At 50.6% G+C, this 25768-nt stretch overlaps 1 protein-coding gene across 13 annotated transcripts in view; it reads right to left on the bottom strand.

The window, feature by feature from the left end:
• Positions 1-25768, bottom strand: part of SHANK2 (SH3 and multiple ankyrin repeat domains 2) — a 992023-nt gene that overhangs the window by 256783 nt on the left and 709472 nt on the right. For 9 of the 13 annotated variants that reach the window (XM_068260601.1, XM_068260604.1, XM_068260605.1 and 6 more), the window contains one exon: positions 13130-13272. In XM_068260601.1, coding sequence (XP_068116702.1) covers positions 13130-13272 — 143 coding nt within the window. The remainder of the gene's footprint in view (positions 1-13129; positions 13273-25768) is intronic. The other 4 variants (XM_068260603.1, XM_068260606.1, XM_068260607.1 and 1 more) reach the window with 1 other exon arrangement.

The raw sequence follows: 25768 nt of genomic DNA, 5'->3' as shown, positions 1-25768 counted from the left end.
GGTGCTAGAGATAAAACCAGATACTCACCTCAGTAGAAGCTTCCCACGTCATCCTTGCTCCCACCGCCGCCGCCTGGCACCCTCCTGAAGATCACAACGGCTCGTCATGCTCAAGCAGGCCACGCCTGTGCGGTAGAACGGACACGCTCGTGCGGCTCTGCCTTATTGCGCAGATGTGGCCATACTCGCCCCGGTGCAGATTGACCGCAGTCATGCAAGAGGAGCGCGGTCATGATCTGGTTTCTTTTGGGGGTCCTATCACAGCAACGGCGGGGGCCAGGAGGATGCAGGATCCACATCCGTCCGTCTTCTTAGATCAGTATCTGTTTTTAGTGTACCCTCATGTATACTTAGACATATTTCACCAGGGGACCTATTATCTGTACACCGGACAGCCCCCCAATATCAGGAAACTGCAAGGAGAAGCTGCTCCCCTCAAATGTTATTTATAATATTAAACTTCTACCTGTAGTATAGTGGATGAGGGAGGATGGGCCAGAGTACAGAAAGCTACAGGGGGATGGTAAGTGTGCCGAGAGGATATACGCTGAATGCAGAGTGAGAGACAGAGAGACCCCCGGGCTGCGGACCCCCTCCCCCCCACGCAGGAACACAGACACATGCTTCATAACCTTCCGCTTATCCTTCCTTCCCGAGCATCACACAGCTTAATTCAGGGCCCGGCCTACTGATCCTGTCTCCATAGCAACCCAAGCCCAGCCTCTGGAGCACAAGGGCGGCCATGTTGGAAAGCTCACCCTGGCTAATTACATGAGAGGGCTAGATTGGTGCCAGGCCACATGCCCATTTTCCTATTAGCCATTAAATCACTTGCTAATTGGAAGCTGGTGGAACGTTGTTCAGCTCTTGGGTGGCAGTTAAAGCCTTTTGTTGGCATTTCCAGTGAGTGATTAAAGTGTAACTGTCGGCCATAAAATCAATTCTTTATTTGTATCTGGTAAACAAGTAATAAGGTTGCTAACCAGGCAATGCAAATGGTAAATCACTGTTACTTTTCTTGTTGATAAATGATCATTCCCCAGTTTACCTGACTCTTATTTGGTACACACACAATTTGGTACACAAAAGAGAAGTTGCAGGGCATGCTGGGTTGTCCTTTTTCGGCTTCTCTACTTTCCCCACATACTTAACTAATGCAGCCTGATTGGCTGAAGCCGCTTTCCCTCCTGTTTTCCCCTCCCACACCTCTGTTCCTCTCTGATTGGTCAATATTTCTCATGCTGAGACAATGCACTTTCTATAGTGAAGGGCGGTAATGCATACACAATCAGGCAGAGGAGAGTAAGGGAGGAAATGACATCAGGATTGGTTTTCAAAATAGCCACAGTTAAAATGGGAAATGCTAAGAAGGATTTTCTCTTTTTTTTACTGTAGAAAAATCACTAAAATCAAAACGTGGACAGTGCAATACATCTGTTATGTACGTAGAGAAAGTATTTATCTATTTATATAGGTGTTTTTTTTCCTGAAATAGTATGGCTGACAGCTCCTCTTTAAAGTGCGTATTTCTGTAGTAGATGCAGTGGAAACACACAGGTCCAGGAGGACCAATATTGGCTTCGAAGTAAAGTGTGCCTCGGTCACACCCCAGTACCAAGGGGCCACAGCAAAGAGTATCTTTAACCACTTCACAGCTCCAGTACAGTATATCTACTCCCCTGCAGACTTCATCTAACCGCCCAGGGGAGTAAATATATGTACTCCCGCTGGTACCACTGCTGAAAGCGCTCCCGCTTATTTGTGCGCTCGTTCATGTTGCCATCTGCCCGCCAGGAGATCAATGAATGAGAAAGCAATTCCTAATCATTGATCTAAGTCCCCGTAGCAATTATCGGCGCCTTTTATGAGAAGCTGCACGATAATTCTAATGAATAAAAGTTTCCCATCTTCAGTACACTTCCTGTAAGCATACATATTTCGCTTACAGGACATATAACAAAAAAAGACTGAGGCCATCTTGTGGCCAAATAGTAAAACTACATCTAAAAGTACTTTTTTTTTAATGCAAAGACCTGTTTTTACATTTTAAATTAACCCCTTACCTCCCACACTCCCCAATAATTACCAACATTTATTTTTTTTGTAAAAAAATACAATGAAATACATTTACAATTATAAAAAATGCATTAATAGTTTTCTTAGGGACTGAACTTTTTTAATATGTATGTCAAGACGGTATAATACTGTTACTTTATAAATGATGGGCTTTTTATTAATGATGGATGCAAAACTGAAAAAAATGCATCTTTACTTCCTAATAAAATATTGGCACCAGACATTGTGATAGGGACATCATTTAAATGGTGTAATAACTGGTACAAATGGGCACATTAATTACGTAGATTTTAATTATGGTAGCATGCATTATTTAAAAATTGTAATGGCCGAAAACGGAAAAATAAGGATTTTTTTCCAATTTCTTTCTTATTTTTCCATTAAAAAACATTTATAATAAAAAAATTCTTGGCATAATGTACCACCCAAAGTAAGCCTAATTAGTGATAAAAAAAACACATTTAACACATGTCATTCTGATAAGTAGAGATAAAGTTATTGGCAAATGAATGGAAGGAGCTGAAAGGTGAAAATTGCTTGGATGCTGAAGGGGTAAAACCCCTCAGTTGTGAAGTGGTTAAAGACCGGCACCACACAAAGTATTTATAGCTCAATTACTTTATTCTGCCATCCAATCGCAACGACAGACTGCTGTTCCGGCCATAACAAGGCCTTTGTCAAGTTGCAGACAAAATACCTGCAAATATTCTGCAACTTGACAAAGGCCTTGTTATGGCCGAAACAGCAGTCTGTCGTTGCGATTGGATGGCAGAATAAAGTAATTGAGCTATAAATACTTCGTGTGGTGCCGGTCTTTGAGGATACTCTGTAGTAGATGCAGTGGAAAAAGTCTGCATGGTTTCTGGGCCCAGAGATGGACGGCGAGCGGGGGAAATAAAATTCAAGAAGCAACGCCCTACTAGACGGCAAGGAGGTCAGCAGCCGCGAAGAAGACCAGAAACAGGACCGATGAGGAGAATTGGCTTCACAAGAGGAGGTGTAGAATGAATCCTCACCGATTCCGGACATAGGAGAAGATACAGCAATGCGGAGCTCAGCGCTAAGCGTCTGAGCATTCCTATTGGCCAGTGAAGACATCCGTCCCAGCAAAGGCCCAACAGGGTGGCTGGAAAGTAAAATGGGCGGAGCGTCCTCCTGCCGCTAGTAGGCTTTCTCCTGACGCTCTTACCCACAGTACAATTTGCCATATCTCTGGACCAGACAATCACGTTGCCATGCAGTTTTCACTGAAAGTAACCACTGCTTACACTTCTTTACAATTATAAGGCTTTTATATTGGTCAAGTTTACTTGTGTGTCATCGTAAAGAGAACCAGTGAGAGCAGAGCTGGGAGCCGATTTTGAATACGCCTCATTCTTTCATCTGATGCAAACCTAACATGCAAGTTATCATTTATAAAGGGCTTCACTATCATAATATACAGTAGTTCTATTATCTGCCCAAGAGCTCAGGCAGATCCAGTGCCGAGTCCCCTCTCCATCACCTAGCCCCTCCCCCAGCCACGGACGCATCTTTACTCCACATGCAAAGGAAGGATTAAAGGAATACTATCGATCCCCAAGTGTCCTAAAATGACAATGTACAAATAATGTCTAAGTAGCTGTGTAAACATTTTCCTACTTTTCATGGTAAATATCAGAGGCAAAAGCTGTAATTTATTGAGGGTAGGATTTAGCTATATTGGGACAAATCAATTGCAGAAGGGGTGTCTGCTTCAATGCACAGCCAGAGTTGCATATCAGACTACAGAAAGCAAATATCAAACATATCAAACTCTGAAAGCAAAAACAGTATGAAAAGCTGTGACAATTAGTTACATTTCCTCTGCTCTCTTCAGACACGTCAGTCAGAAACACAGGACACAGGAGCTGCAGCTGTTGGGAGCTCTCTTCTCTGTCACACACAGAGCTACACATAGAAATAACTGATCAAGTGTGAGGGGAATTTCCCCTCTCCTCTTGGCTCAGTCTGCAGTCAGTTTTGGCGTCAGTAAACTTTGAATGTATATTGATAACAGTAAACAAAGAAGTTACTACTAAAATGTATACACCAGTACTTAGCGGCACTTCCCAAACAATTCCTGTGTCAATTGAAAAAAATATGTAAATCGATAGTATTCCTTTAAGTGCGCTTGCCCACAGTTCCTGGCAATGATGGCTAACCTTGGCACTCCAGCTGTGACAGAACTACAAATCCCATCAGGCCTCTGCCTCCCCGAGTTATGCTTAGAGCTGTCAGAGTATTGCAATGCCTCATGGGACTTGTAGTTCCATCACAGCTGGAGTGCCAAGGTTAGCCATCACTGCTCTATGGTAATTGTCTCATGCTGAGTGTAATACGTTTACAGGGAACCATCGCTGGAATGTCGGGCCGCAGGATTTATGGGAGTCCCTGAACTATTCAGAGGCTTCTCAATACTAAAGCAAGTTTGATTTTTTTATTTCTCGCTCCTGGGTGCTTCACGTCTACAGAAGTTCAGACTGACGTTAATCAGGGTCCTGTGTAGAAGTGGACGGAAATCACTATTATCTCACAGCGAAAGAGGACCTGAACTCAGAACTTCCTCTCTGCTCTAAAAGATTCGCAACAGCATAAGAAACTTTACAGAAAAACATTTCCTTTATTTACAGCTGATCCAAATCCTGCAATACATCTGCAGTGTGTCTACTTCCTGCTTTCATGGAAGCAGACTCATTGTTATCATCCTGTGTTTACAAATTAGCTGCTCTGCAGTGGCAGCCAGCTGTCAAAGCTGAGAGATCAAATTACAACTTGTGATTAGCCACAGATGAGGGGGAATTAGACAGGCTAAACTCTCTAAATACATACAGGGGGCATTTCTCTGTGTTTTACTTCTGTCCTGAGCAAGAGTTAAGGTCCTCTTTAAAGGTTAATACGCAGTTGATTTTCTTTTAGCGCAGAGAGTAGGTTCTGAGTTCAGGTCTCTTTTAATAGTTTCTGTTACAGAGAAACTGTAGTGAAAATAACTATTTTATATATATATGTCCAGCCAGCCAGGCCAGAGCATCACCACTAGCCAGGCAGCAGCAGCACCGTCACACAGAATAAGGAGTAACCCTAAGTAAGTGGTCCTCAAACTAAGGCCCGTGGGCCGAATGTGGCCCCCTGAGGCTTTTTTACCGGCCCCCACACACAAAATGTATTATAGATGTGGTCAGCTACATCTTTAAATATTGGTGGTCTGCATATAGAATAGCAGCGCTGGCACCACCCATCCACATGGAAGCCAGAAAGCAGTAATTCGCTGGTTTCCAATCAAATTCCACATCAGGTGACACTGCTGTCCACTTGGACTGCAGGCTGTCACCTGGGTATGCGTCACTGTCTGGTGGACAAAGACTTCTACATCATCTTATGTATACTCCAGACCCCCCAGCAGTCTGAAGTATGTTGACCCGGCCCTCCACCCAAAACGTTTGGGGACCCCTGCACTAAGTGATGGCAGTACTGTCACACAGAACAGCTTGGTTTGCAGAGTAGACACTAATATGATCTAGTTTAGTCAGTTAATTATCATAGAGATTTGCCTATTGGCCTTAAATCATGATTTATTCAGATACCGCATTTTAAAATATGTTCATAAAAATAACAACATTCAGCAAAGCATCAGCCAGGAAAATATTGCGCAGAAGGTTGTGCCTGTGCCTAAAACCAAACTTACAGCCCACATCTGACACATATTCGCTAGATTTTTTAAAAAAATGTTCCTGCTATTAGGTTACCTTGGCCCAGGGAGGCCCGGATCATGCATAAGGCATCTTAGGTGGGAGCCTAGGGCCAGGTGCCCTCTTCTGCAAGGCTTACCTTGAAAAAGCGCATTGCGCACCCGCGCACACACAACTTTTCAAGAGAGGGAATTTATATACTAATACCTTGTCTGGGACTCCAATTTCCCATTATTCTTCTCCAGGCCTGGGCCATATCAGAACAAGTACTGAACAGCCTGGATTCATCATAAAGGTTAAAACTCTTCAGAATATTGTTTCCTACCTCCACATCCTGCACACCTGACCTGTGGCTATGCATCTTCCTGATACGAGGGAAAACCTTTACAGCTAGCACACACCTGGTCTCTATTTTAATCTTAAAGCGGATCCGAGATGAAAAACTAACTATAACCAGTAACTTGTCTGTATATCTTACCTAAAGTTTAGATAGTTTACACAGCAAATCTAGCTGCAAGCAGCTTCAACAGTGTATGATTATTTATTCGGGCAGCACGGTGGCGTAGAGGTTAGCTCTCTCGCCTTGCAGCGCTGGGTCCCTGGTTCGAATCCCAGCCAGGGCACTATCTGCAAAGAGTTTGTATGTTCTCTCCGTGTCTGTGTGGGTTTCCTCCGGGCACTCCGGTTTCCTCCCACATTCCAAAAACATACAGATAAGTTAATTGGCTCCCCCTCAAAATTGGCCCTAGACTACTTACACTACATAATATAGACATATGGCAATGGTAGGGATTAGATTGTGAGCTCCTTTGAGGGACAGTTAGTGACAAGACAATATATACACTGTACAGCGCTGCATAATATGTTGGCGCTATATAAATACTAAATAATAATTGCTGTGATACAATGAGAGCAGCCATGTTCTGTTTGTCACATTGTCACAGGCTGAGGGCTGGAGATGCTATCATGCCTGTGTGTAAGTTCAGTCCCCTCTCCTCCTTCCCTCTGCCTCTGAAATCAATGGCTAGTAACCTCCTCTTCCTTCTGCCCAGACTGAGCTCCCATAAGCCCTTGCTACAGTGCCAAGGCACAAAAGGAGCTGTGGGCGAGGCATGTTTCGTTTATAGGGAATTAGAGTATTAAAACAAGACAAAAAAGTATTTGGCTTGAGGAATGCCCTATAAACTATATGAAAGGAACACAATTATGCAATGAGTAAAAATGTATCTCGGATCCACTTTAAACAGTCGTTCTTAAAGAGGAACTTTAGCGGACAGGAAGAGGGGGGGGGGGGGGAATCCATACATTGCAAAGTGAGAAGTTAAAAACATAGAAGAGAGACCACGAAAATGATTAATATTCGCCACGTAATTTGTTCATATTGTTTGATCCACAATCAGCCTGTAGGTCATCATCTTTACTGCTGGCAGACATGAAAATAATCAGACAGCACCAACTGCGACTATCTGTAACCACGCCCACTAATGCCATGATAGGCTTAAAAGTTATTTTTTTTCTAGATACACGTATGCACAGAGAGAGACTGGTTGCTTCGCAGTTGGAAACAGCTGTTATTTCCCTCAATGCAAAAAGGCTCATAGACAGGAAACTGTCAGGACCTAGGTGCTGACATCATACTGTGGGAGGGGTTTCACCACAATATCAGCCATACAGCGCCACCTGATGGTCTATTAGAGAAAAGATTGAGATTTCTCATGGGAAAGGGGGTGTCAGCTACTGATTGGGATGCAGCTCAATCCTGGGTTACAGTCTCTCTTTAAAAACTAGTTTTGCGATAAGAGGTCGTTGTGGACAGCGTCTGACCTTACTTACTGGACACACCCCGAGGCAGGCCCGGTAGAATGAAGTGGGCGAGTCTTCGGAGGCTCCGCACAATAAGCTGCACAGAGGCGACTGCTCACATAGAAATATTTGTAGAACAATCTGTGAATGTGACCAAAACTGCCAATCCAGCAATCAGCTCCGCACAACACAGCGGCCTCACTGACGCCAATTACATCTAAATATAGCAGTCAGGAGATCGGGCCGCTCAGTGGTCTTCTGGACACTCGTCCAGCCAGGCTGCCAGAAACGCTCGGAACAGGAACCGCTGCCGTGTACATTCAGGCAGAATAATTCACAGCGCCGTAAATAAAATCAGTGTCAGAACAGCGGCGAATGGCGGGGCCTCACAACGCCGGAGACTAAACCTGGCCATACACTGATAGATCTCCACCCAATCTTTCAAAATCATCGATACCTTACTTACTTAAAATGAGCTAGAAATTACTTTTCTGTTACGTTGCTGGAGATTTCAGTAAGTAATAAAAAATCTGCCAGGTTTTGGATTTGTCCATCTCCACATGGGTGATTCTCCTTGCGTGTGCTCCCGCCCCTCATTCACTGCAGGACTTACTCGGCAGGGATTGCTGAATGGGAACATGTGTTCCCAAAGCCAATCAAGGTGCGAATGAATAAACATGGCTCCAATCAGGAGCTCTTTACTCTATAGAACGCAGTGGTTAATGTGTCAGTAATAAATAAATGCATAATAATAAGAATGCATTATTTCAGAACTAATAGAATCTAAAGCAAGTACCTCCTGTAGGTGTATACACATTGCAGCAGCCATATAACTGCATGTTTAGTCATTTTTCCGTAACTGTCACTATGGTCTGATGTGAGCCACGTGAAGGGTGAAAACTTTTGATACCAATACCTAAATGGGCACTACAGCGGAAAACTGTGAAATTTAAAATATGTGCAAACATATACAAATAAGAAGTACATTTTTTTCCAGAGTAGAATCAGCCATAAATTACTTTTCTCCTATGTTGCTGTCACTCACAATAGGTAGTAGAAATCTCACAGAAGCGACAGGTTTTGGACTAGTCCATCTCTTCATGGGGGGATTCTCAGGGATTTATTTATTTTCAAAAGTACTTAGGGATGTCAGTTGTTCATGCAAACGCCCGCAAAGCCCGCCCCCATCAGCTGGCATTATTCTTTGCGTGGCACGGGCTGGTGTAAAAGCACTAAGTGTTCAGCATGGTTTGTAGTTATATTTGATGTAACGCATCTAGTTGTGGGTAACAGTGCTGTGATTTACCATTTTTAGAGTTTTATGTCAATATCCGTGACGGTTCCGGAGCGCACTGAACAAAAGCGCAAAGCATTGCAACACCAAGAAAACGTCAATAATCCTCTTCCCAATAACTCACGTTTACTACAGAGATCAATAGAGCAATTAGGGGGAAATGCCAGAACTAAACACATGCCTTGTTAACCAGACACATTACAACTGATCCAAACCACGGGGAAGATTTATCAAAACGCGCGCAAAGAGAAACAGTAGCAACCAGTCAGGCCATGGAGTGATTTATCAAGACACGCGCAAAGAGAAACCGCAGCAACCAATCAGGGAAATGCCAGAACTATACACACGCCTTGCTTACTAGACACATTACAACTGATCCCAGCCAGGGGGAGATTTATCAAGACACGCGCAAAGAGAAACCGCAGCGAGCAATCAGGGAAATGCAGGAACTAAACACATGCCTTGCTAACCAGACACATTACAACTGATCCAAACGACGGGGAAGATTTATCAAGACACGCGCAAAGAAGAACTGCAGCAACCAATCAGGTTTGAGCCGTCAATGGACACAAACCTGAGTGGTCATTTCTGAGTGAGCTCTATTTGCATCTATCCTGTTAAATCGGTGGCCCTGTATTCCTAAAAGGACAACTGAAGTGAGAGAGATATGGGGGCCGCCATATTTATTTCCTAGTAAACAATACCAGTTGTGTGGCTGTCCTGATGATCTATTTGGCTGCCGTAGTGTCTGAATATCCCCAGAAATAAGCATGCAGCTAATCATGTCAGATCTGTCAATATTGTCAGAAACACCTGATCTGCTGCATGCTTATTCAGGGGCTATGGCTAAATGTATTAGAGACAGAGGATTAGCAGGATAGCCAGGCAATTGCTATGGTTTAAAATGAAATAAATATTGCAGCCTCCACATAACTCATTTCAGTTTTCTCACAGCTAATACTGTCAGCATAGTTAAAAACACGTTTTGACTTATATCGCTGCCTCACAAAGCAATTCCAAACACAACCATCAAACGTGTCACAGAGAAGCTGAAATGCGGCAAAACATGGATAGATTAAAGCGGATATAACATCTTTATTACAGTTTACACAGGTCTGTAACGGCTGAGGCAAATCATTCTGTGCGGCCAGCAGAGCAGGGGTCTCAAACTCAATTTACCTGGGGGCCGCAGGAGGCAAAGTCAGGATGAGGCTGGGCCGCATAAGGGATTTCACAATCGCGGCGCATCGCCGCCTCTGCCCGCCCCTCTCACTCTTCCTTCACAGAGAGGGGCGGCGATCCGTGCTGCGATTGACGTCAGGAGGGGCAGAGCTGAAGCTCTGCCCCTTCCAGGAAATGCCGGCGGATTGCCCCCCGGGCGATTTGGGGGCCCTGCAGCCCTCGTTTTGCGGCGGGGACACGACGGATTACTTGGGAGCACTGAGGCGAACTATAAGGAAGCTTTTGCCGTCGCGGGCCACAAAATATTGTATCGAGGGCCGCAAATGGCCTGCGGGCCGCAAGTTTGAGACCCCTGCAGCCGAGGCAGAGAGAAGGTTTGTCTGTGAAAATGTCCCTTTATATGGAGGGGAGGGGTGGGGAGGAGCCCAAGGGGTGGTCCCAAGACAAGTTGAGGGAAAGCTTTCTGCTATGCGGTCTCTTAAGAAATTGCCGCCTGATATGGGTTTGTGGACCACAACAGATACCGATTTTCATTAATTTTGAAGATTGCAGGGTTCACCCACTTCCTGACCTTGCTGATTGAAATCTATGCCCTGGTTACCGATTCTTATCCCTGCCAGGGCGTAGATTTCACTCACTTGCCATCGCATGGTTTCCTGGTTCTTGCTGCTGTCGTTGCTGTGGCACGGCTGCCGGTCAGGTGCTAATCCAGCAACAGAGACGGAGGAAATACCACGACCCCCTAAGTGCCACAAGCAGTACACACAGTCATCCAATAAAGCAATCGGGTCGGCTCCACTAGTCAAAGTAATTATAAAGCTCTTTATTGGTAGCAGCGACAGATCATATCAAACTGCAATAGCGCATCGTACGCCGCACCAATCTCCTGAATACAGGCGGTCAGTGAGCTCTCGTTAATTTCAGCTTGCTTGAAAATGGAATGCAAATTGCATGCAGGTTAAAATTGGACCAATCAAAATCATCAGGAAGTGCATTTGATTGGGCCAGTCCCAAAATGCATGACAGCTTCATGCAAGATGGAATACGCAGCATCTTGCTGATCATCTCTACAGAAGCCGATTTCACTGGCGGTAACTGCTGATGGTGTATTTTATTATCACAAGGTCGACATATATTCTTCCGTGTTTGCATCAGGGTTGTTTTATTTGCATTGACATTTTCACCACTCAGTAAAAGAAACAGCAGTGAGTTCCGGCTGGAGAGCTGCCTCAGCAGAGCTCTCCTGCAGTCTATTCACAGCTGCTTATAAGAACTAATTAGACACGATAATCTGCCTAAACAAACACAGAACAAGTGAATTTCCTCAGCAATTTAATGTGGAATAAGAACTTGTCATTGTGCGCTGTGCTAGAGTTGGGGTCTGCTTTAAAAGAAGAAGAGTTTTGGCCTTCTTCAGAGCATACAGGGAGAGCAGTAGAAGGCTGATTAGCCAAAAGCTTAAAGGGAACCTAAACTGAGCAGGATGTGAATTTTTCCTTTTAAAGTAATACCAGTTGCCTGACTCTCCTGCTGATCCTGTGTTTCCAATACTTTCAGCCACAGCCCCTCAACAAGCATGCAGATCAGGTGCTCTGACTGAAGTCAGACCGGATTAGCTACATGCTTGTTTCAGGTGTGTGATTAAGCCACTATTGCAGCCAAAGGGATCAGGACTGCCAGGCAACTGGTATTAATTAAAAGGAAACATCCATATCCCTCTCAGTTTAGGTTCCCTTTAACCCTTTTCTTTTACGTAAAACTATAAATTGCATCCTCCTGATTTAAAAGGTCCTGCTGTTACTGGACCAATATTTTAAAGTCCTGTGGTTTTACCTTGCAGGGGGCCCAAGGAAGGTCCTAAAATATGGAAACCAAACTCACACCCCTCCCTCCTCCAAAAAACAAGGTTTATGGGTTCAGATAGCCCCCTGTTCCACTTCAAGCATCATAATACATTCCTCCTGGGTGCAGCCATGTTGAATACGCTAAACTTTGTATTGAAATTCCACCATGCTTGTAGAACACACAACTTTATAAACATACCAATATATGAACAATGGACATTTGTAAGCGAGCATATGAACGCCAGGCTCTGATTGGCCGCCTCCTGCATCGTTTTCATCATTCCTTCTCGTTAAATCAGTCAGCTTGAAGAGGAACATTTCAGAGAGGCCATTTAGACAACCACACAAACCAGTAACTGGCCATTCAATAGGCCACGGCCGGCAGAAGAAACACTCAACAGGCCACGTCAGAGGAACCACTGAACAGGCCACGTCAGAGGAACCAGTCAACAGGCCACGTCAGAGGAACCAGTCAACAGGCCACGTCAGAGGAACCACTCAACAGGCCACGTCAGAGGAACCACTCAACAGGCCACGTTAGAGGAACCACTAAAGAGGCCAAGTCAGAGGAACCAGTCAACAGGCCATGTCAGAGGAACCAGTCAACAGGCCACGTCAGAGGAACCAGTCAACAGGCCACGTCAGAGGAACCACTAAAGAGGCCACGTCAGAGGAACCACTCAACAGGCCACGTCAGAGGAACCACTAAAGAGGCCAAGTCAGAGGAACCAGTCAACAGGCCACGTCAGAGGGACCAGTCAACAGGCCACGTCAGAGGAACCAGTCAACAGGCCACGTCCGAGGAACCACTCAACAGGCCACATCTGAGGAACCACTCAACAGGCCACATCAGAGGAACCACTGAATAGGCCACAGCAGAAGAACCACTCAACAGGCCACGTCAGAAGAACCACTCAACAGGCCACGTCAGAAGAACCACTCAACAGGCCACGTCAGAAGAACCACTGAATAGGCCACAGCAGAAGAACCACTCAACAGGCCACGTCAGAAGAACCACTCAACAGGCCACGTCAGAAGAACCACTGAATAGGCCACAGCAGAAGAACCACTCAACAGGCCAAGGCAGAAGGACCACTGAATAGGCAATGGTATAAGAACCACAATGCAATTCACCTCTGACAATTCCACAACAGGTCAGCCTAACAGCCAGAGCCGAACCTTCACCAGAACCGCCGAAAACTGAGAAAAGCCACATGTCCTACCTCTATCAGGAAGTCTCCGGTCCTCAGTCCGGCCTGCCAGGCCACCCCATCCTCATCCACGGACTCCAAGTACTGCAGGGCGGGGAACGCTGGCGTGGGGTTGAATTCCTCAATGGGGGTGTCCGCTGTACGGGAACAAAAAACTGAATCTAGTCAGTCCACTGAGCAGTGACTCCAGATATGCAAATAACCATAAAGCATTTATTGCACACAGATAAAATCCAGCAGTTTATTATTATCCAAAAACAGGTGTACACAACTTCTGTGTCATCCAGCCAGACAATGCAATGGGGCCTAGCACACTTACCGCGGCGCACCGGAAGTGCCGAGCCACTGCAAGGTCACCAGCACGTTACTGTTGAACTTGAGCGACGCAGTCATTTTAAACATGTTGGTGGTGGCGGTGTGCATGCTTGGTACGGCGGGAATATGACGGGGAAACCTGGGAATTCCTGTGACATACTTCCTGTGCAGCAGGGGCGTGGGGGGCGGCGCTAGGCACATGAACCTGTCGTCAGGTACTTGGCCACAGGATCACATGACTGACACTTTCTGTATTCCGGTGCGCTGAGACAGGGGCGGGGCATCACCTAGGCCAGGTGTAAAACCAGCCTTAACGTACAATCTATGCTGCCTTCCAACCTATATGAAAAGCTACACTGCCCTGCTCTGGTTACTACGGCGACTACCAGCGTCCAGTTGCTGCTCATACTGCACCGCATTTAACGCTGGTGGCTCCTGCTTTCACAATGATCTGCCAGTCTGAGCTTACACACTAATGTGTCCCCCTCTCAAGTCTTTTTAGATTGCATTTAAGTGGACCTGAACTCACAGCACAGCACGAAAACATAGAGAAATGCACCCTGTGTGTGTTTAGAGAGTGTAGCCCAGGCATGGGCAAACTCGGCCCTCCAGCTGTTACAGAACTACAAGTCCCACAATGCATTTGCCTTTATGAGTCATGACTGTGGCTGTCAGACTCCTGCAATGCATTGTGGGACTTGTAGTTCCTTAACAGCTGGAGGGCCAAGTTTGCCCATGCCTAGTGTAGCCTGTCTAATCCCCACTCATCTGTCACTAATCACTAGTGTAATTTGATCTCTGAGCTGTGTCAGCTGGCTGGCTCAGCAGAGCAGCTAATTTGTAAACACGGGATGTTAACCCTATGTCTGCTTGTATGAAAGCAGGAAGTAGACACACTGAAGATGTATTGCAGGATTTTTACCAGTTACAACAAATAAATGCTTTTTTTTTTCTATAAAGGTTATTATGCTTTTGCTTATCTTTCAGAGCAAAGAGGAAGTCCTGAGTTCAGGTCCGCTTTAACAAAAACAACACGTCCAATAACTAAATCCCAAGGAGCTTTGGAAACAGGCACACATGCCATGTGACAGGCATTGCAGGAAGGTACTTGGGAATGAGAGATTGCTGCAGTTGTGGTCTATTGATTGTGTGTGTGGTTGGAGGGGAGCAGATGAGAGTTGGGCACAGTTCACACTTTACATTAAAGGACACCCAAAGTGACAGGAATATGGAGGCTGACCTATTTATTTCCTTATAAGACAATGCAGGTTACCTGGCTATCCTGCTGTGTTTTTGGAATAGCATGGGTTTGTTTTGTACGATTGTGGGTGCCTCTTGCATCTGCACTTTTTGTGCATTTGCGTTTCTTTAATAATCTGCGTTTTTTATGAGAAAAAATGCAGTATCAGGTTTTTATGCATCCCGTAGAAATTCGTTATCTGCGTGTGATTTCTGCTCTGTGGCAAAACGTAAGCGATTCAAACAAGTTTGCTGCCAGCCTGAGCCATAGCCCCTGAACCAGCATGCAGCAGATAAGGTGCTCTGACTGAAGTGTGACTGGATAAGCCTCATGCTTGTTCCAGGTGTGTGATTCAGACGCTACTGCAGCCAAAGAGATCAGCACAGGTGTTCTTTAAAGGTCCCCTGAAGCGAGAGGTATATGGAGGCTGCCATATTTGTTCCCGCTTAAAGAGATACTGAAGCGAAAAAAAAAATATGACATAGTGAATTGGTTGTGTACTATGAATAATTACTAGAAGATTAGCAGCAAAGAAAATATTCTCATACTTTTATTTTCAGGTATATAGTGTTTTTTCTAACATTGCATCATTCTATATTATGTGCAGATTACACAACACTCAGCATTCAAAATGAGTCTTTCAGAGCAGTCTGTGAAGTAATGACCTCTCCTCTAGCAGATAAAAAGTAAATAGTTCAATAACAGTTGAGATAATAAAAGTCAGATAACAGCCCTCTCCAAGACTTTGAAAGTTGCAGAGCTTAATGGCTTTTTTGCATAGAGATAACAACTGGAGTTTCTTAACTCTTCCTGTACTGGAAACAATTACACTGATGTATCTGATCTTAATGTTTTATTTCTTAGCTGTGCTACACATACAAATCATAATATCATCATTTTGTTTCCGCTTCAGTGTCTCTTTAACTACTTAAGGACTGCGGTGATTGAAATCTACACCCTGTTTTGGTGGACTCCTGGCTGGCAGGGCGTAGATTTCAATTAACGCCCGCAGCGCGCATCCGCCGTTTCTGTCGCTCCCCGCCGATCGCGCCGCTCAAAGTCAATGTCTCTCGCCGCAGCTCACTGGCTCTGCCTGTCTCTATGACTGAGGCGCTACACCTGCTATTGCTGAAATTCTGTCTTGTCCCCATTTTTATTGCCTGATGAAGCGGGCTGGGCCTGCGAAACGCGTTGCACTGTTTTGGGGTACTAATTAATAAATGTGACTACTATTCAGACTATTTCGTGTCTGCTTTATGGAGGTAAGTCCACCACTTCCTCCCAGCAAATTTTAAAGTTTTTATCCGCTTTTATCCTGCTGGCGCCTCTGTTCTCCTACTGCTATACCGTGTCCACCCCTGGTGGAGGGGTGATCTACCCCCTTTCGCATCTACAGAGAGCGACTTCTTATCCCTGAGTGAGGACAGGTCTAATCTCCTCACCTGCCTATACAGTGGTTGCCTGTGTGGTAGCCCATGTTTGTGAGTATAATTTTCTCACGATAACCTTTACTTCATTTATGCTTAACATACTACACTATATTGGGCTCTCGGTTTCTCTACACTCTATGACGGCAGAGTCATGTGAGCCGGTCAGCAGCCGATTTCATTGGCTCCTGGCCCTGTCTTTCAATGCAAGCCTCTCCCATTAGCTCACATTGATAGACACGGCCAGGAGCCAGTGAAATCGGCTCCTGACCGGCTGACATGACTCTGCCGTCACAGGAGGATCCCGGCGTGCGGCGATTTGTCGGGATTCTGTCGGTATTGTACAAGCGGTCTCTGGTCCTTAAAGGGGTTCTGTGGGGGAACCTGAGGATAAAAACCGCCACTTACCTGGGGCTTCTATCAGCCCCCCGTAGCAGTAATGTCCCACGCCGTCCTCCTCCGATCCGCCGTTCCCCGCTGCTGGCACCGGGCATTATTCGTCTGGCATAGTTAAATAATGCGTTCTGCCGTTTGCGTCCTCGGAAGCTTACTGCGCAGGTGTAGTGCGAAGTTCTCTTGTACTGCGCCTGCGCAGTAAGCTTCTGATGACGCGGGTGGTAGCGAAAAGGCCGCGGCCGCAGTTGGGCGGTGTGACGCGCTAGACCGGGAGCGGCAGCGGGACACGGCGGATCGGAGGAGGACGGCGTGGGACTTTACTGCTAAAGGGGGCTGATAGAAGCCCCAGGTAAGTGGCGTTTTTTTATCCTCAGGTTACCCCACAGAACCACTTTAAGGGGGCAAAGGTAGTTAAACAATACCAGTTGCCTGGCTGTCCTGCTGATCCTTTGCCTCTAATACTTTTAGCCATGGACCCTGAACAAGCATGCAGTGGATCAGGTGCTCTAACCAGGGCCGGCGCTACCATTAAGGCAAAGGAGGCAGCTGCCCCAGGGCCCCAGAGCTTGTAGGGGCCCCCAGTGGCTACAAGAGGAAAAATTTTTTTTCAAAATCGGCCTTATAGTTTTTGAGAAAATCGATTTTAAAGTTTCAAAGGAAAAAAAAACACATTTAAAAACCTGCCGACTTTAATGGTTAATAGCAAATCCACCTTAAATGCTAGAAACCCTAAATTTGCAGGGTATGTTAAGGAGAACATTAGGAATAAGAGGAAAAAACAATTTTTCAAAAAGACCTTATAGTTTTTGAGAAAATCGATTTTAAAGTTTCGAAGGAAAACAAGTATACTTTTAAATGCGGTAAATGTCACTTTTAGTAGCAAACCTAACGGTAGTGTAATTTTACATGCATCAAACGAAAGCGCAATAAATTTCCTGACGGGGTTTCCAGGGGGTCTATACACAGCCGCAGCGCTTTGGCCAGGGATCGCTATACAGCCGCAATATGGCTGTATGAAGATCCCTGGCATGTTTTCCTATTTTCCCAAATTTTTTTTTTTATGTTTAGAGTGTGGGAATTTAAAAAAAAAATTGTGGGGTCCCCCTCCTGAAACTTTTTAACCCCTTGTCCCCCATGCAGGCTGGAATAGCCAGAATGTGGAGCCCCGACCGATTGGGGCTTCACACCCTGACTATACCAGCTGCAAAAAAGGTCTCTTAATGCCGATTTTTGTTCCGGGGTATATGTTGGGGGGGCCCCCCAGGTTTATTTTGCCCTGGGGCCCCATTGTTGCTTAAATCGGCCCTGGCTCTAACTGAAGTGTGACTGAATTAGCTGCATGCTTGTTCCAGGTGTGTGATTCAGACACTACTGACGCATGAAAGATCAGCAGGGCTGTTGCTTTGAAAGGAAATAAATATGGCAGCCGCCGTATCCCATAATCCCAGCTACAAGGTCTTTGTGATCAGTGAAGATGCAGCTTCTCAGCTCTAATCATGTCACGCATTGCCCCAGAAACATCACCGATTCCTAGAGCCTGATGTGACTCCTCCCACAACATGGCAGCCCCCTGTATGTAGGTCACTGGAGCAGTCCTGTCCCATCACTCTGACATTGCATTAGTGCTCCGCTGGCTGCTCATGGCCTGGGGGGAGGGGGGATGAGAAATGGAGTTCCCTGTATTCTGCAGAATAGGCATAATGATAATTCATAATCGCTATTCTGGGAAGGTGATGCTGGGGCCCTGATGTGAGAGTTCCGCTGCTTCTGCCTCACGTGGGGTGGGCGTGGCAGCTCGCTGCTTTCTGTCTCACATAAGGCGGTCGTGGCAGCTCGCTGCTTTCTGTCTCACGTGGGGTGGTCGTGGCAGCTCGCTGCTTTCTGCCTCACGTGGGGCGGTCGTGGCAGCTCGCTGCTTTCTGTCTCACGTGGGGTGGTCGTGGCAGCTCGCTGCTTTCTGTCTCACATAAGGCGGTCGTAGCAGCTCGCTGCTTTCTGTCTCACGTGGGGTGGTCGTGGCAGCTCGCTGCTTTGTACCTCACGTGGGGTGGTCGTGGCAGCTCACTGCTTTCTGCCTCACGTGGGGTGGTCGTGGCAGCTCGCTGCTTTCTGCCGCACGTGGGACGACTGTGGCATCTCGCTGCTTTCTCCCTCACGTGGGGCGGTCGTGGCAGCTCGCTGCTTTCTGCCTCACGTGGGACAACCGTGGCATCTCGCTGCTTTCTGTCTAACATGGGGCAGCCGTGGCAGCTCGCTGCTTTCTGCCTCACGTGGGGCGGTCGTGGCAGCTCGCTGCTTTCTGCCTCACGTGGGGCGGTCGTGGCAGCTCGCTGCTTTCTGCCTCAAATGGGGCGGCCGTGGCAGCTCGTTGCTTTCTGCCTCACGTGGGGCGGTCATGGCAGCTCGCTGCTTTCTGCCCCACTTGGGGCAGCCGTGGCAGCTCGCTGCTTTCTGCCTCACGTGGGGCGGTTGTGGCAGCTCGCTGCTTTCTGCCTCATGTGGGGCGGTCGTGGCAGCTCGCTGCTTTCTGCTTCACGTGGGGTGGTCGTGGCAGCTCGCTGCTTTCTGCCTCACGTGGGACAACCGTGGCAGCTCGCTGCTTTCTGCCTCACTTGGGGCAGTCGTGGCAGCTCGCTGCTGTCTGCCTCACGTGGGGTAATCGTGGCAGCTCGCTGCTTTCTGCCTCACGTTGGGCGGTCGTGGCAGTTCACAGCTTTCTGCCTCATGTGGGGCGGTTGTAGCAGCTCGCTGCTTTGTACCTCACGTGGGGTGGTCGTGGCAGCTCGCTGCTTTGTACCTCACGTGGGGCGGCCCACGTGAGGTACAAAGCGGCCCACGTGAGGTACAAAGCAGCCCACGTGAGGCAGAAAGCAGTGAGCTGCCACGACCACCCCATGTGAGGCCGAAAGCAGTGAGCTGCCACGACCACCCCATGTGAGGCCGAAAGCAGTGAGCTGCCACGACCACCCCATGTGAGGCCGAAAGCAGCGAGCTGCCACGCCCACCCCACGTGGGGCGGCCATGGCACCTCGCTGCTTTCTGTCTCACGGGGGGCGGCCGCGGCAGCTCGCTGCTTTGTACCTCACGTGGGGTGGTCGTGGCAGCTCACTGCTTTGTACCTCACCTGGGGCGGCCGTGGCAGCTCGCTGCTTTCTGCCTCATGTGGGACAGTAGTGGCAGCTCGCTGCTTTCTGCCTCATGTGGGACGCCGTGGCAGCTCGCTGCTTTGTACCTCATGTGGGGCGGCCGTGGCAGCTCGCTGCTTTCTGCCTCACGTGGGGCGGCCGTGGCAGCTCGCTGCTGTGTACCTCACGTGGGGCGGCCATGGCAGCTCGCTGCTTTCGGTCTCACGTGGGGTGGCCGTGGCAGCTCGCTGCTTTGTACCTCACGTGGGGTGGTCGTGGCAGCTCGCTTCTTTGTACCTCACGTGGGGCGGCCGTGGCACCTCGCTGCTTTCTGCCTCACGTGGGACGGTCCTGGCAGCTCGCTGCTTTCTGCCTCACGTGGGACAACCGTGGCAGCTCGCTGCTTTTTGCCTCACTTGGGGCAGTCGTGGCAGCTCGCTGCTGTCTGCCTCACGTGGGGTAATCGTGGCAGCTCGCTGCTTTCTGCCTCACGTTGGGCGGTCGTGGCAGTTCGCAGCTTTCTGCCTCATGTGGGGAGGTCGTGGCAGCTCGCTGCTTTGTACCTCACGTGGGGCGGTCATGGCAGCTCGCTGCTTTGTACCTGACATGGGGTGGCCCACGTGGGGTACAAAGCAGCCCACGTGAGGCAGAAAGCAGTGAGCTGCCACGACCACCCCACGTGGGGCGGCCATGGCACCTCGCTGCTTTCTGTCTCACGTGGGGCGGCCGCGGCAGTTCGCTGCTTTGTACCTCACGTGGGGTGGTCGTGGCAGCTCGCTGCTTTGTACCTCACCTGGGGCGGCCGTGGCAGTTCGCTGCCTTCTGCCTCATGTGGGACAGTAGTGGCAGCTCGCTGCTTTCTGCCTCATGTGGGACGCCGTGGCAGCTCGCTGCTTTGTACCTCATGTGGGGCGGACGTGGCAGCTCGCTGCTTTCTGCCTCACGTGGGACGGCCATGGCAGCTCGCTGCTTTGTACCTCACATGGGGTGGTCATGGCAGCTCGCTGCTTTGTACCTCACGTGGGGTGGTCGTGGCAGCGAGCTTCTTTGTACTTCACGTGGGTCGGCCGTGGCACCTCGCTGCTTTCTGCCTCACGTGGGACGGTCGTGGCAGCTCGCTGCTTTCTGCCTCACATGGGGCGGCCGTGGCTCTGCCTCACATGGGATGGTCGTGGCAGCTCGCTGCTTTGTACCTCACGTGGGGCGGCCGTGGCACCTCGCTGCTTTCTGCCTCACGTGGGACGGTCGTGGCAGCTCGCTGCTTTGTACCTCATGTGGGGCGGCCGTGACAGCTCGCTGCTTTCTGTCTCACGTGGGACGCCGTGGCAGCTCGCTGCTTTGTACCTCACGTGGGGCGGCCGTGGCAGCTCACTGCTCTGTACCTCACGTGGGACGCCATGGCAGCTCGCTGCTTTCTGCCTCACGTAGGGCGGCCCTGTACCTTACGTGGGGCGGCCGTGGCAGCTCGCTGCTTTCTGCCTCACGTGGGACGGCCGTGGCAGCTCGCTGCTTTGTACCGCATGTGGGGCACCCGTGGCAGCTCGCTGCTTTCTGCCTCACGTAGGGCGGCCGTGGCACCTCGCTGCTTTGTACCTCACGTGGGGCGGCCGTGGCACCTCGCTGCTTTGTACCTCATGTGGGGCGGCCGTGGCACCTCGCTGCTTCCTGCCTCACGTGGGGTGGTCGTGGCAGCTCGCTGCTTTCTGCCTCATGTGGGGCGGCCGTGGCAGCTTGCTGCTTTGTACCTCACGTGGGGCGGCCGTGGCAGCTCGCTGCTTTCTGCCTCATGAGGGACGGTCGTGGCAGCTCGCTGCTTTCTGCTTCACGTGGGACAACCGTGGCAGCTCGCTGCTTTCTGCCTCACTTGGGGCAGTCGTGGCAGCTCGCTGCTGTCTGCCTCATGTGGGGTAATCGTGGCAGCTCGCTGCTTTCTGCGTCACTTTGGGCGGTCGTGGCGGTTCGCAGCTTTCTGCCTCATGTGGGGCGGTTGTAGCAGCTCGCTGCTTTGTACCTCACATGGGGCGGTAGTGGCAGCTCGCTGCTTTGTACCTCACGTGGGGTGGTTGTGGCAGCTCGCTGCTTTGTACCCCACGTGAGGCAGAAAGCAGTGAGCTGCCACGACCACCCCATGTGAGGCCGAAAGCAGTGAGCTGCCACGACCGCCCCACGTGGGGCGGCCATGGCAGCTCGCTGCTTTCTGGCTCACGCGGGGCGGCCGCGGCAGCTCTCTGCTTTGTACCTCACGTGGGGTGGTCGTGGCAGCTCGCTGCTTTGTACCTCACCTGGGGCGGCCGTGGCAGCTCGCTGCTTTCTGCCTTATGTGGGACAGTAGTGGCAGCTCGCTGCTTTCTGCCTCATGTGGGACGCCGTGGCAGCTCGCTGCTTTGTACCTCATGTGGGGCGGCCGTGGCAGCTCGCTGCTTTCTGCCTCACGTGGGACGGCCATGGCAGCTCGCTGCTTTGTACCTCACGTGGGGTGGCCATGGCAGCTCGCTGCTTTCGGTATGATGTGGGGCGGCCGTGGCAGCTTGCTGCTTTGTACCTCACGTGGGGTGGTTGTGGCAGCTCGCTTCTTTGTACCTCACCTGGGGCGGCCGTGGCACCTCGCTGCTTTCTGCCTCACGTGGGACGGTCGTGGCAGCTCGCTGCTTTCTGCCTCACGTAGGGTGGCCCTGTACCTTACGTGGGGCGGCCGAGGCAGCTCGCTGCTTTCTGCCTCACGTGGGACGGCCGTGGCAGCTCGCTGCTTTGTACCGCATGTGGGGCAGCCGTGGCAGCTCGCTGCTTTCTGCCTCACGTAGGGCGGCCGTGGCAGCTCTCTGCTTTGTACCTCACGTGGGGCGGCCGTGGCACCTCGCTGCTTTGTACCTCACGTGGGGCGGCCGTGGCACCTCGCTGCTTTCTGCCTCACGTGGGGTGGTCGTGGCAGCTTGCTGCTTTCTGCCTCATGTGGGGCGGCCGTGGCAGCTTGCTGCTTTGTACCTCACGTGGGGCGGCCGTGGCAGCTCGCTGCTTTCTCCTTCACGTGGGGTGGTCGTGGCAGCTCGCTGCTTTCTGCCTCACGTGGGACAACCGTGGCAGCTCGCTGCTTTCTGCCTCACTTGGGGCAGTCGTGGCAGCTCGCTACTGTCTGCCTCATGTGGGGTAATCGTGGCAGTTCGCAGCTTTCTGCCTCACGTGGGGAGGTCGTGGCAGCTCGCTGCTTTGTACCTCACGTGGGGTGGTTGTGGCAGCTTGCTGCTTTCTGCCTCATGTGGGGCGGCCGTGGCAGCTTGCTGCTATGTACCTCACGTGGGGTGGCCATGGCAGCTCGCTGCTTTCGGTATGATGTGGGGCGGCCGTGGCAGCTTGCTGCTTTGTACCTCACGTGGGGTGGTTGTGGCAGCTCGCTTCTTTGTACCTCACCTGGGGCGGCCGTGGCACCTCGCTGCTTTCTGCCTCACGTGGGACGGTCGTGGCAGCTCGCTGCTTTCTGCCTCACGTAGGGTGGCCCTGTACCTTACGTGGGGCGGCCGAGGCAGCTCGCTGCTTTCTGCCTCACGTGGGACGGCCGTGGCAGCTCGCTGCTTTGTACCGCATGTGGGGCAGCCGTGGCAGCTCGCTGCTTTCTGCATCACGTAGGGCGGCCGTGGCAGCTCTCTGCTTTGTACCTCACGTGGGGCGGCCGTGGCACCTCGCTGCTTTGTACCTCACGTGGGGCGGCCGTGGCACCTCGCTGCTTTCTGCCTCACGTGGGGTGGTCGTGGCAGCTTGCTGCTTTCTGCCTCATGTGGGGCGGCCGTGGCAGCTTGCTGCTTTGTACCTCACGTGGGGCGGCCGTGGCAGCTCGCTGCTTTCTCCTTCACGTGGGGTGGTCGTGGCAGCTCGCTGCTTTCTGCCTCACGTGGGACAACCGTGGCAGCTCGCTGCTTTCTGCCTCACTTGGGGCAGTTGTGGCAGCTCGCTACTGTCTGCCTCATGTGGGGTAATCGTGGCAGTTCGCAGCTTTCTGCCTCACGTGGGGAGGTCGTGGCAGCTCGCTGCTTTGTAACTCACGTGGGGTGGTTGTGGCAGCTTGCTGCTTTCTGCCTCATGTGGGGCGGCCGTGGCAGCTTGCTGCTTTGTACCTCACGTGGGGCGGCCGTGGCAGCTCGCTGCTTTCTGCTTCACGTGGGGTGGTCGTGGCAGCTCGCTGCTTTCTGCTTCACGTGGGGTGGTCGTGGCAGCTCGCTGCTTTCTGCCTCACGTGGGACAACCGTGGCAGCTTGCTGCTTTCTGCCTCACTTGGGGCAGTCGTGGCAGCTCGCTGCTGTCTGCCTCACGTGGGGTAATCGTGGCAGTTCGCAGCTTTCTGCCTCACGTGGGGAGGTCGTGGCAGCTTGCTGCTTTGTACCTCACGTGGGGTGGTTGTGGCAGCTCGCTGCTTTGTACCTCACGTGGGGCGGACCACGTGAGGTACAAAGCAGCCCACGTGAGGCAGAAAGCAGTGAGCTGCCACGACCACCCTATGTGAGGCCGAAAGCAGTGAGCTGCCACGACCGCCCCACGTGGGGCGGCCATGGCAGCTCGCTGCTTTCTGTCTCACGTGGGGCGGCCGCGGCAGCTCGCTGCTTTGTACCTCACGTGGGGTGGTCGTGGCAGCTCGCTGCTTTGTACCTCACCTGGGGTGGCTGTGGCAGCTCGCTGCTTTCTGCCTCATGTGGGACAGTAGTGGCAGCTCGCTGCTTTCTGCCTCATGTGGGACGCCGTGGCAGCTCGCTGCTTTGTACCTCATGTGGGGCGGCCGTGGCAGCTCGCTGCTTTCTGCCTCACGTGGGACGGCCGTGGCAGCTCGCTGCTTTGTACCTTACGTGGGGCGGCCATGGCAGCTCGCTGCTTTCAGTCTCACGTGGGGCGGCCGTGGCAGCTCGCTGCTTTGTACCTCATGTGGGGCGGCCGTGGAAGCTCGCTGCTTTCTGTCTCACGTGGGACGCCGTGGCAGCTCGCTGCTTTGTACCTCACGTGGGGCGGCCGTGGCAGCTCACTGCTCTGTACCTCACGTGGGACACCGTGGCAGCTCGCTGCTTTGTACCTCACGTGGGGCGGCCGTGGCAGCTCGCTGCTCTCTGCCTCACGTAGGGCGGCCCTGTACCTTACGTGGGGTGGCCGTGGCAGCTCGCTGCTTTCTGCCTCACGTGGGACGGGCGTGGCAGCTCGCTGCTTTGTACCGCATGTGGGGCAGCCGTGGCAGCTCGCTGCTTTCTGCCTCACGTAGGGTGGCCGTGGCAGCTCGCTGCTTTGTACCTCACGTGGGGCGGCCGTGGCACCTCGCTGCTTTCTGCCTCACGTGGGGCGGCCGTGGCAGCTCGCTGCTTTCTTCCTCATGAGGGACGGCCGTGGCAGCTCGCTGCTTTGTACCTCACGTGGGGCAGTCGTGGCAGCTCGCTGCTTTCTGCCTCACGTGGGGCGGCCATGGCAGCGCGTAGATCCTCAGCAACTCCTGCATGCCTGCTCACTCTCCTAACCCCTCCCAGTCGTGCTTAAGCCCCGCCTGGTGATACGCAGTCCTTAGGGAGGTGTGGCTCCCTTGCTTAATGAACAATCGTCTGCAGACCAATCCGGGATGGAATTGAAAGACTGAGAGACAAATATCCTTGGTCGCTACCTTTGGAGGTCTTTTGTAAACGATTTTATAACTATTATTGGCAGATGGATCATTTTTTTGTTTTTCAGCGACACATGTGTACACAGCTATAGTGACAGCGACACATGTGTACACAGCTATAGTTACAGCGACACGTGTGTACACAGCTATAGTGACAGCGACACGTGTGTACACAGCTATAGTGACAGCGACACGTGTGTACACAGCTATAGTGACAGTGACACGTGTGTACACAGCTATAGTGACAGCGATACGTGTGTACACAGCTATAGTGACAGCTATACATGTACAGAGCTATAGTGACAGCGATACGTGTGTACACAGCTATAGTGACAGCGATACATGTACACAGCTATAGTGACAGCGACACACGTGTACACAGCTATAGTGACAGCGACACACGTGTACACAGCTATAGTGACAGCGACACACGTGTACACAGCTATAGTGACAGTGACACGTGTGTACACAGCTATAGTGACAGTGACACGTGTGTACACAGCTATAGTGACAGCGATACGTGTG

The sequence above is a fragment of the Hyperolius riggenbachi genome, chromosome 11 (assembly GCF_040937935.1).
Source record: "Hyperolius riggenbachi isolate aHypRig1 chromosome 11, aHypRig1.pri, whole genome shotgun sequence".
In the NCBI taxonomy this organism is placed as follows: Eukaryota; Metazoa; Chordata; class Amphibia; order Anura; family Hyperoliidae; genus Hyperolius; species Hyperolius riggenbachi.
This window is presented reverse-complemented; position numbering and strand designations above follow the sequence as displayed.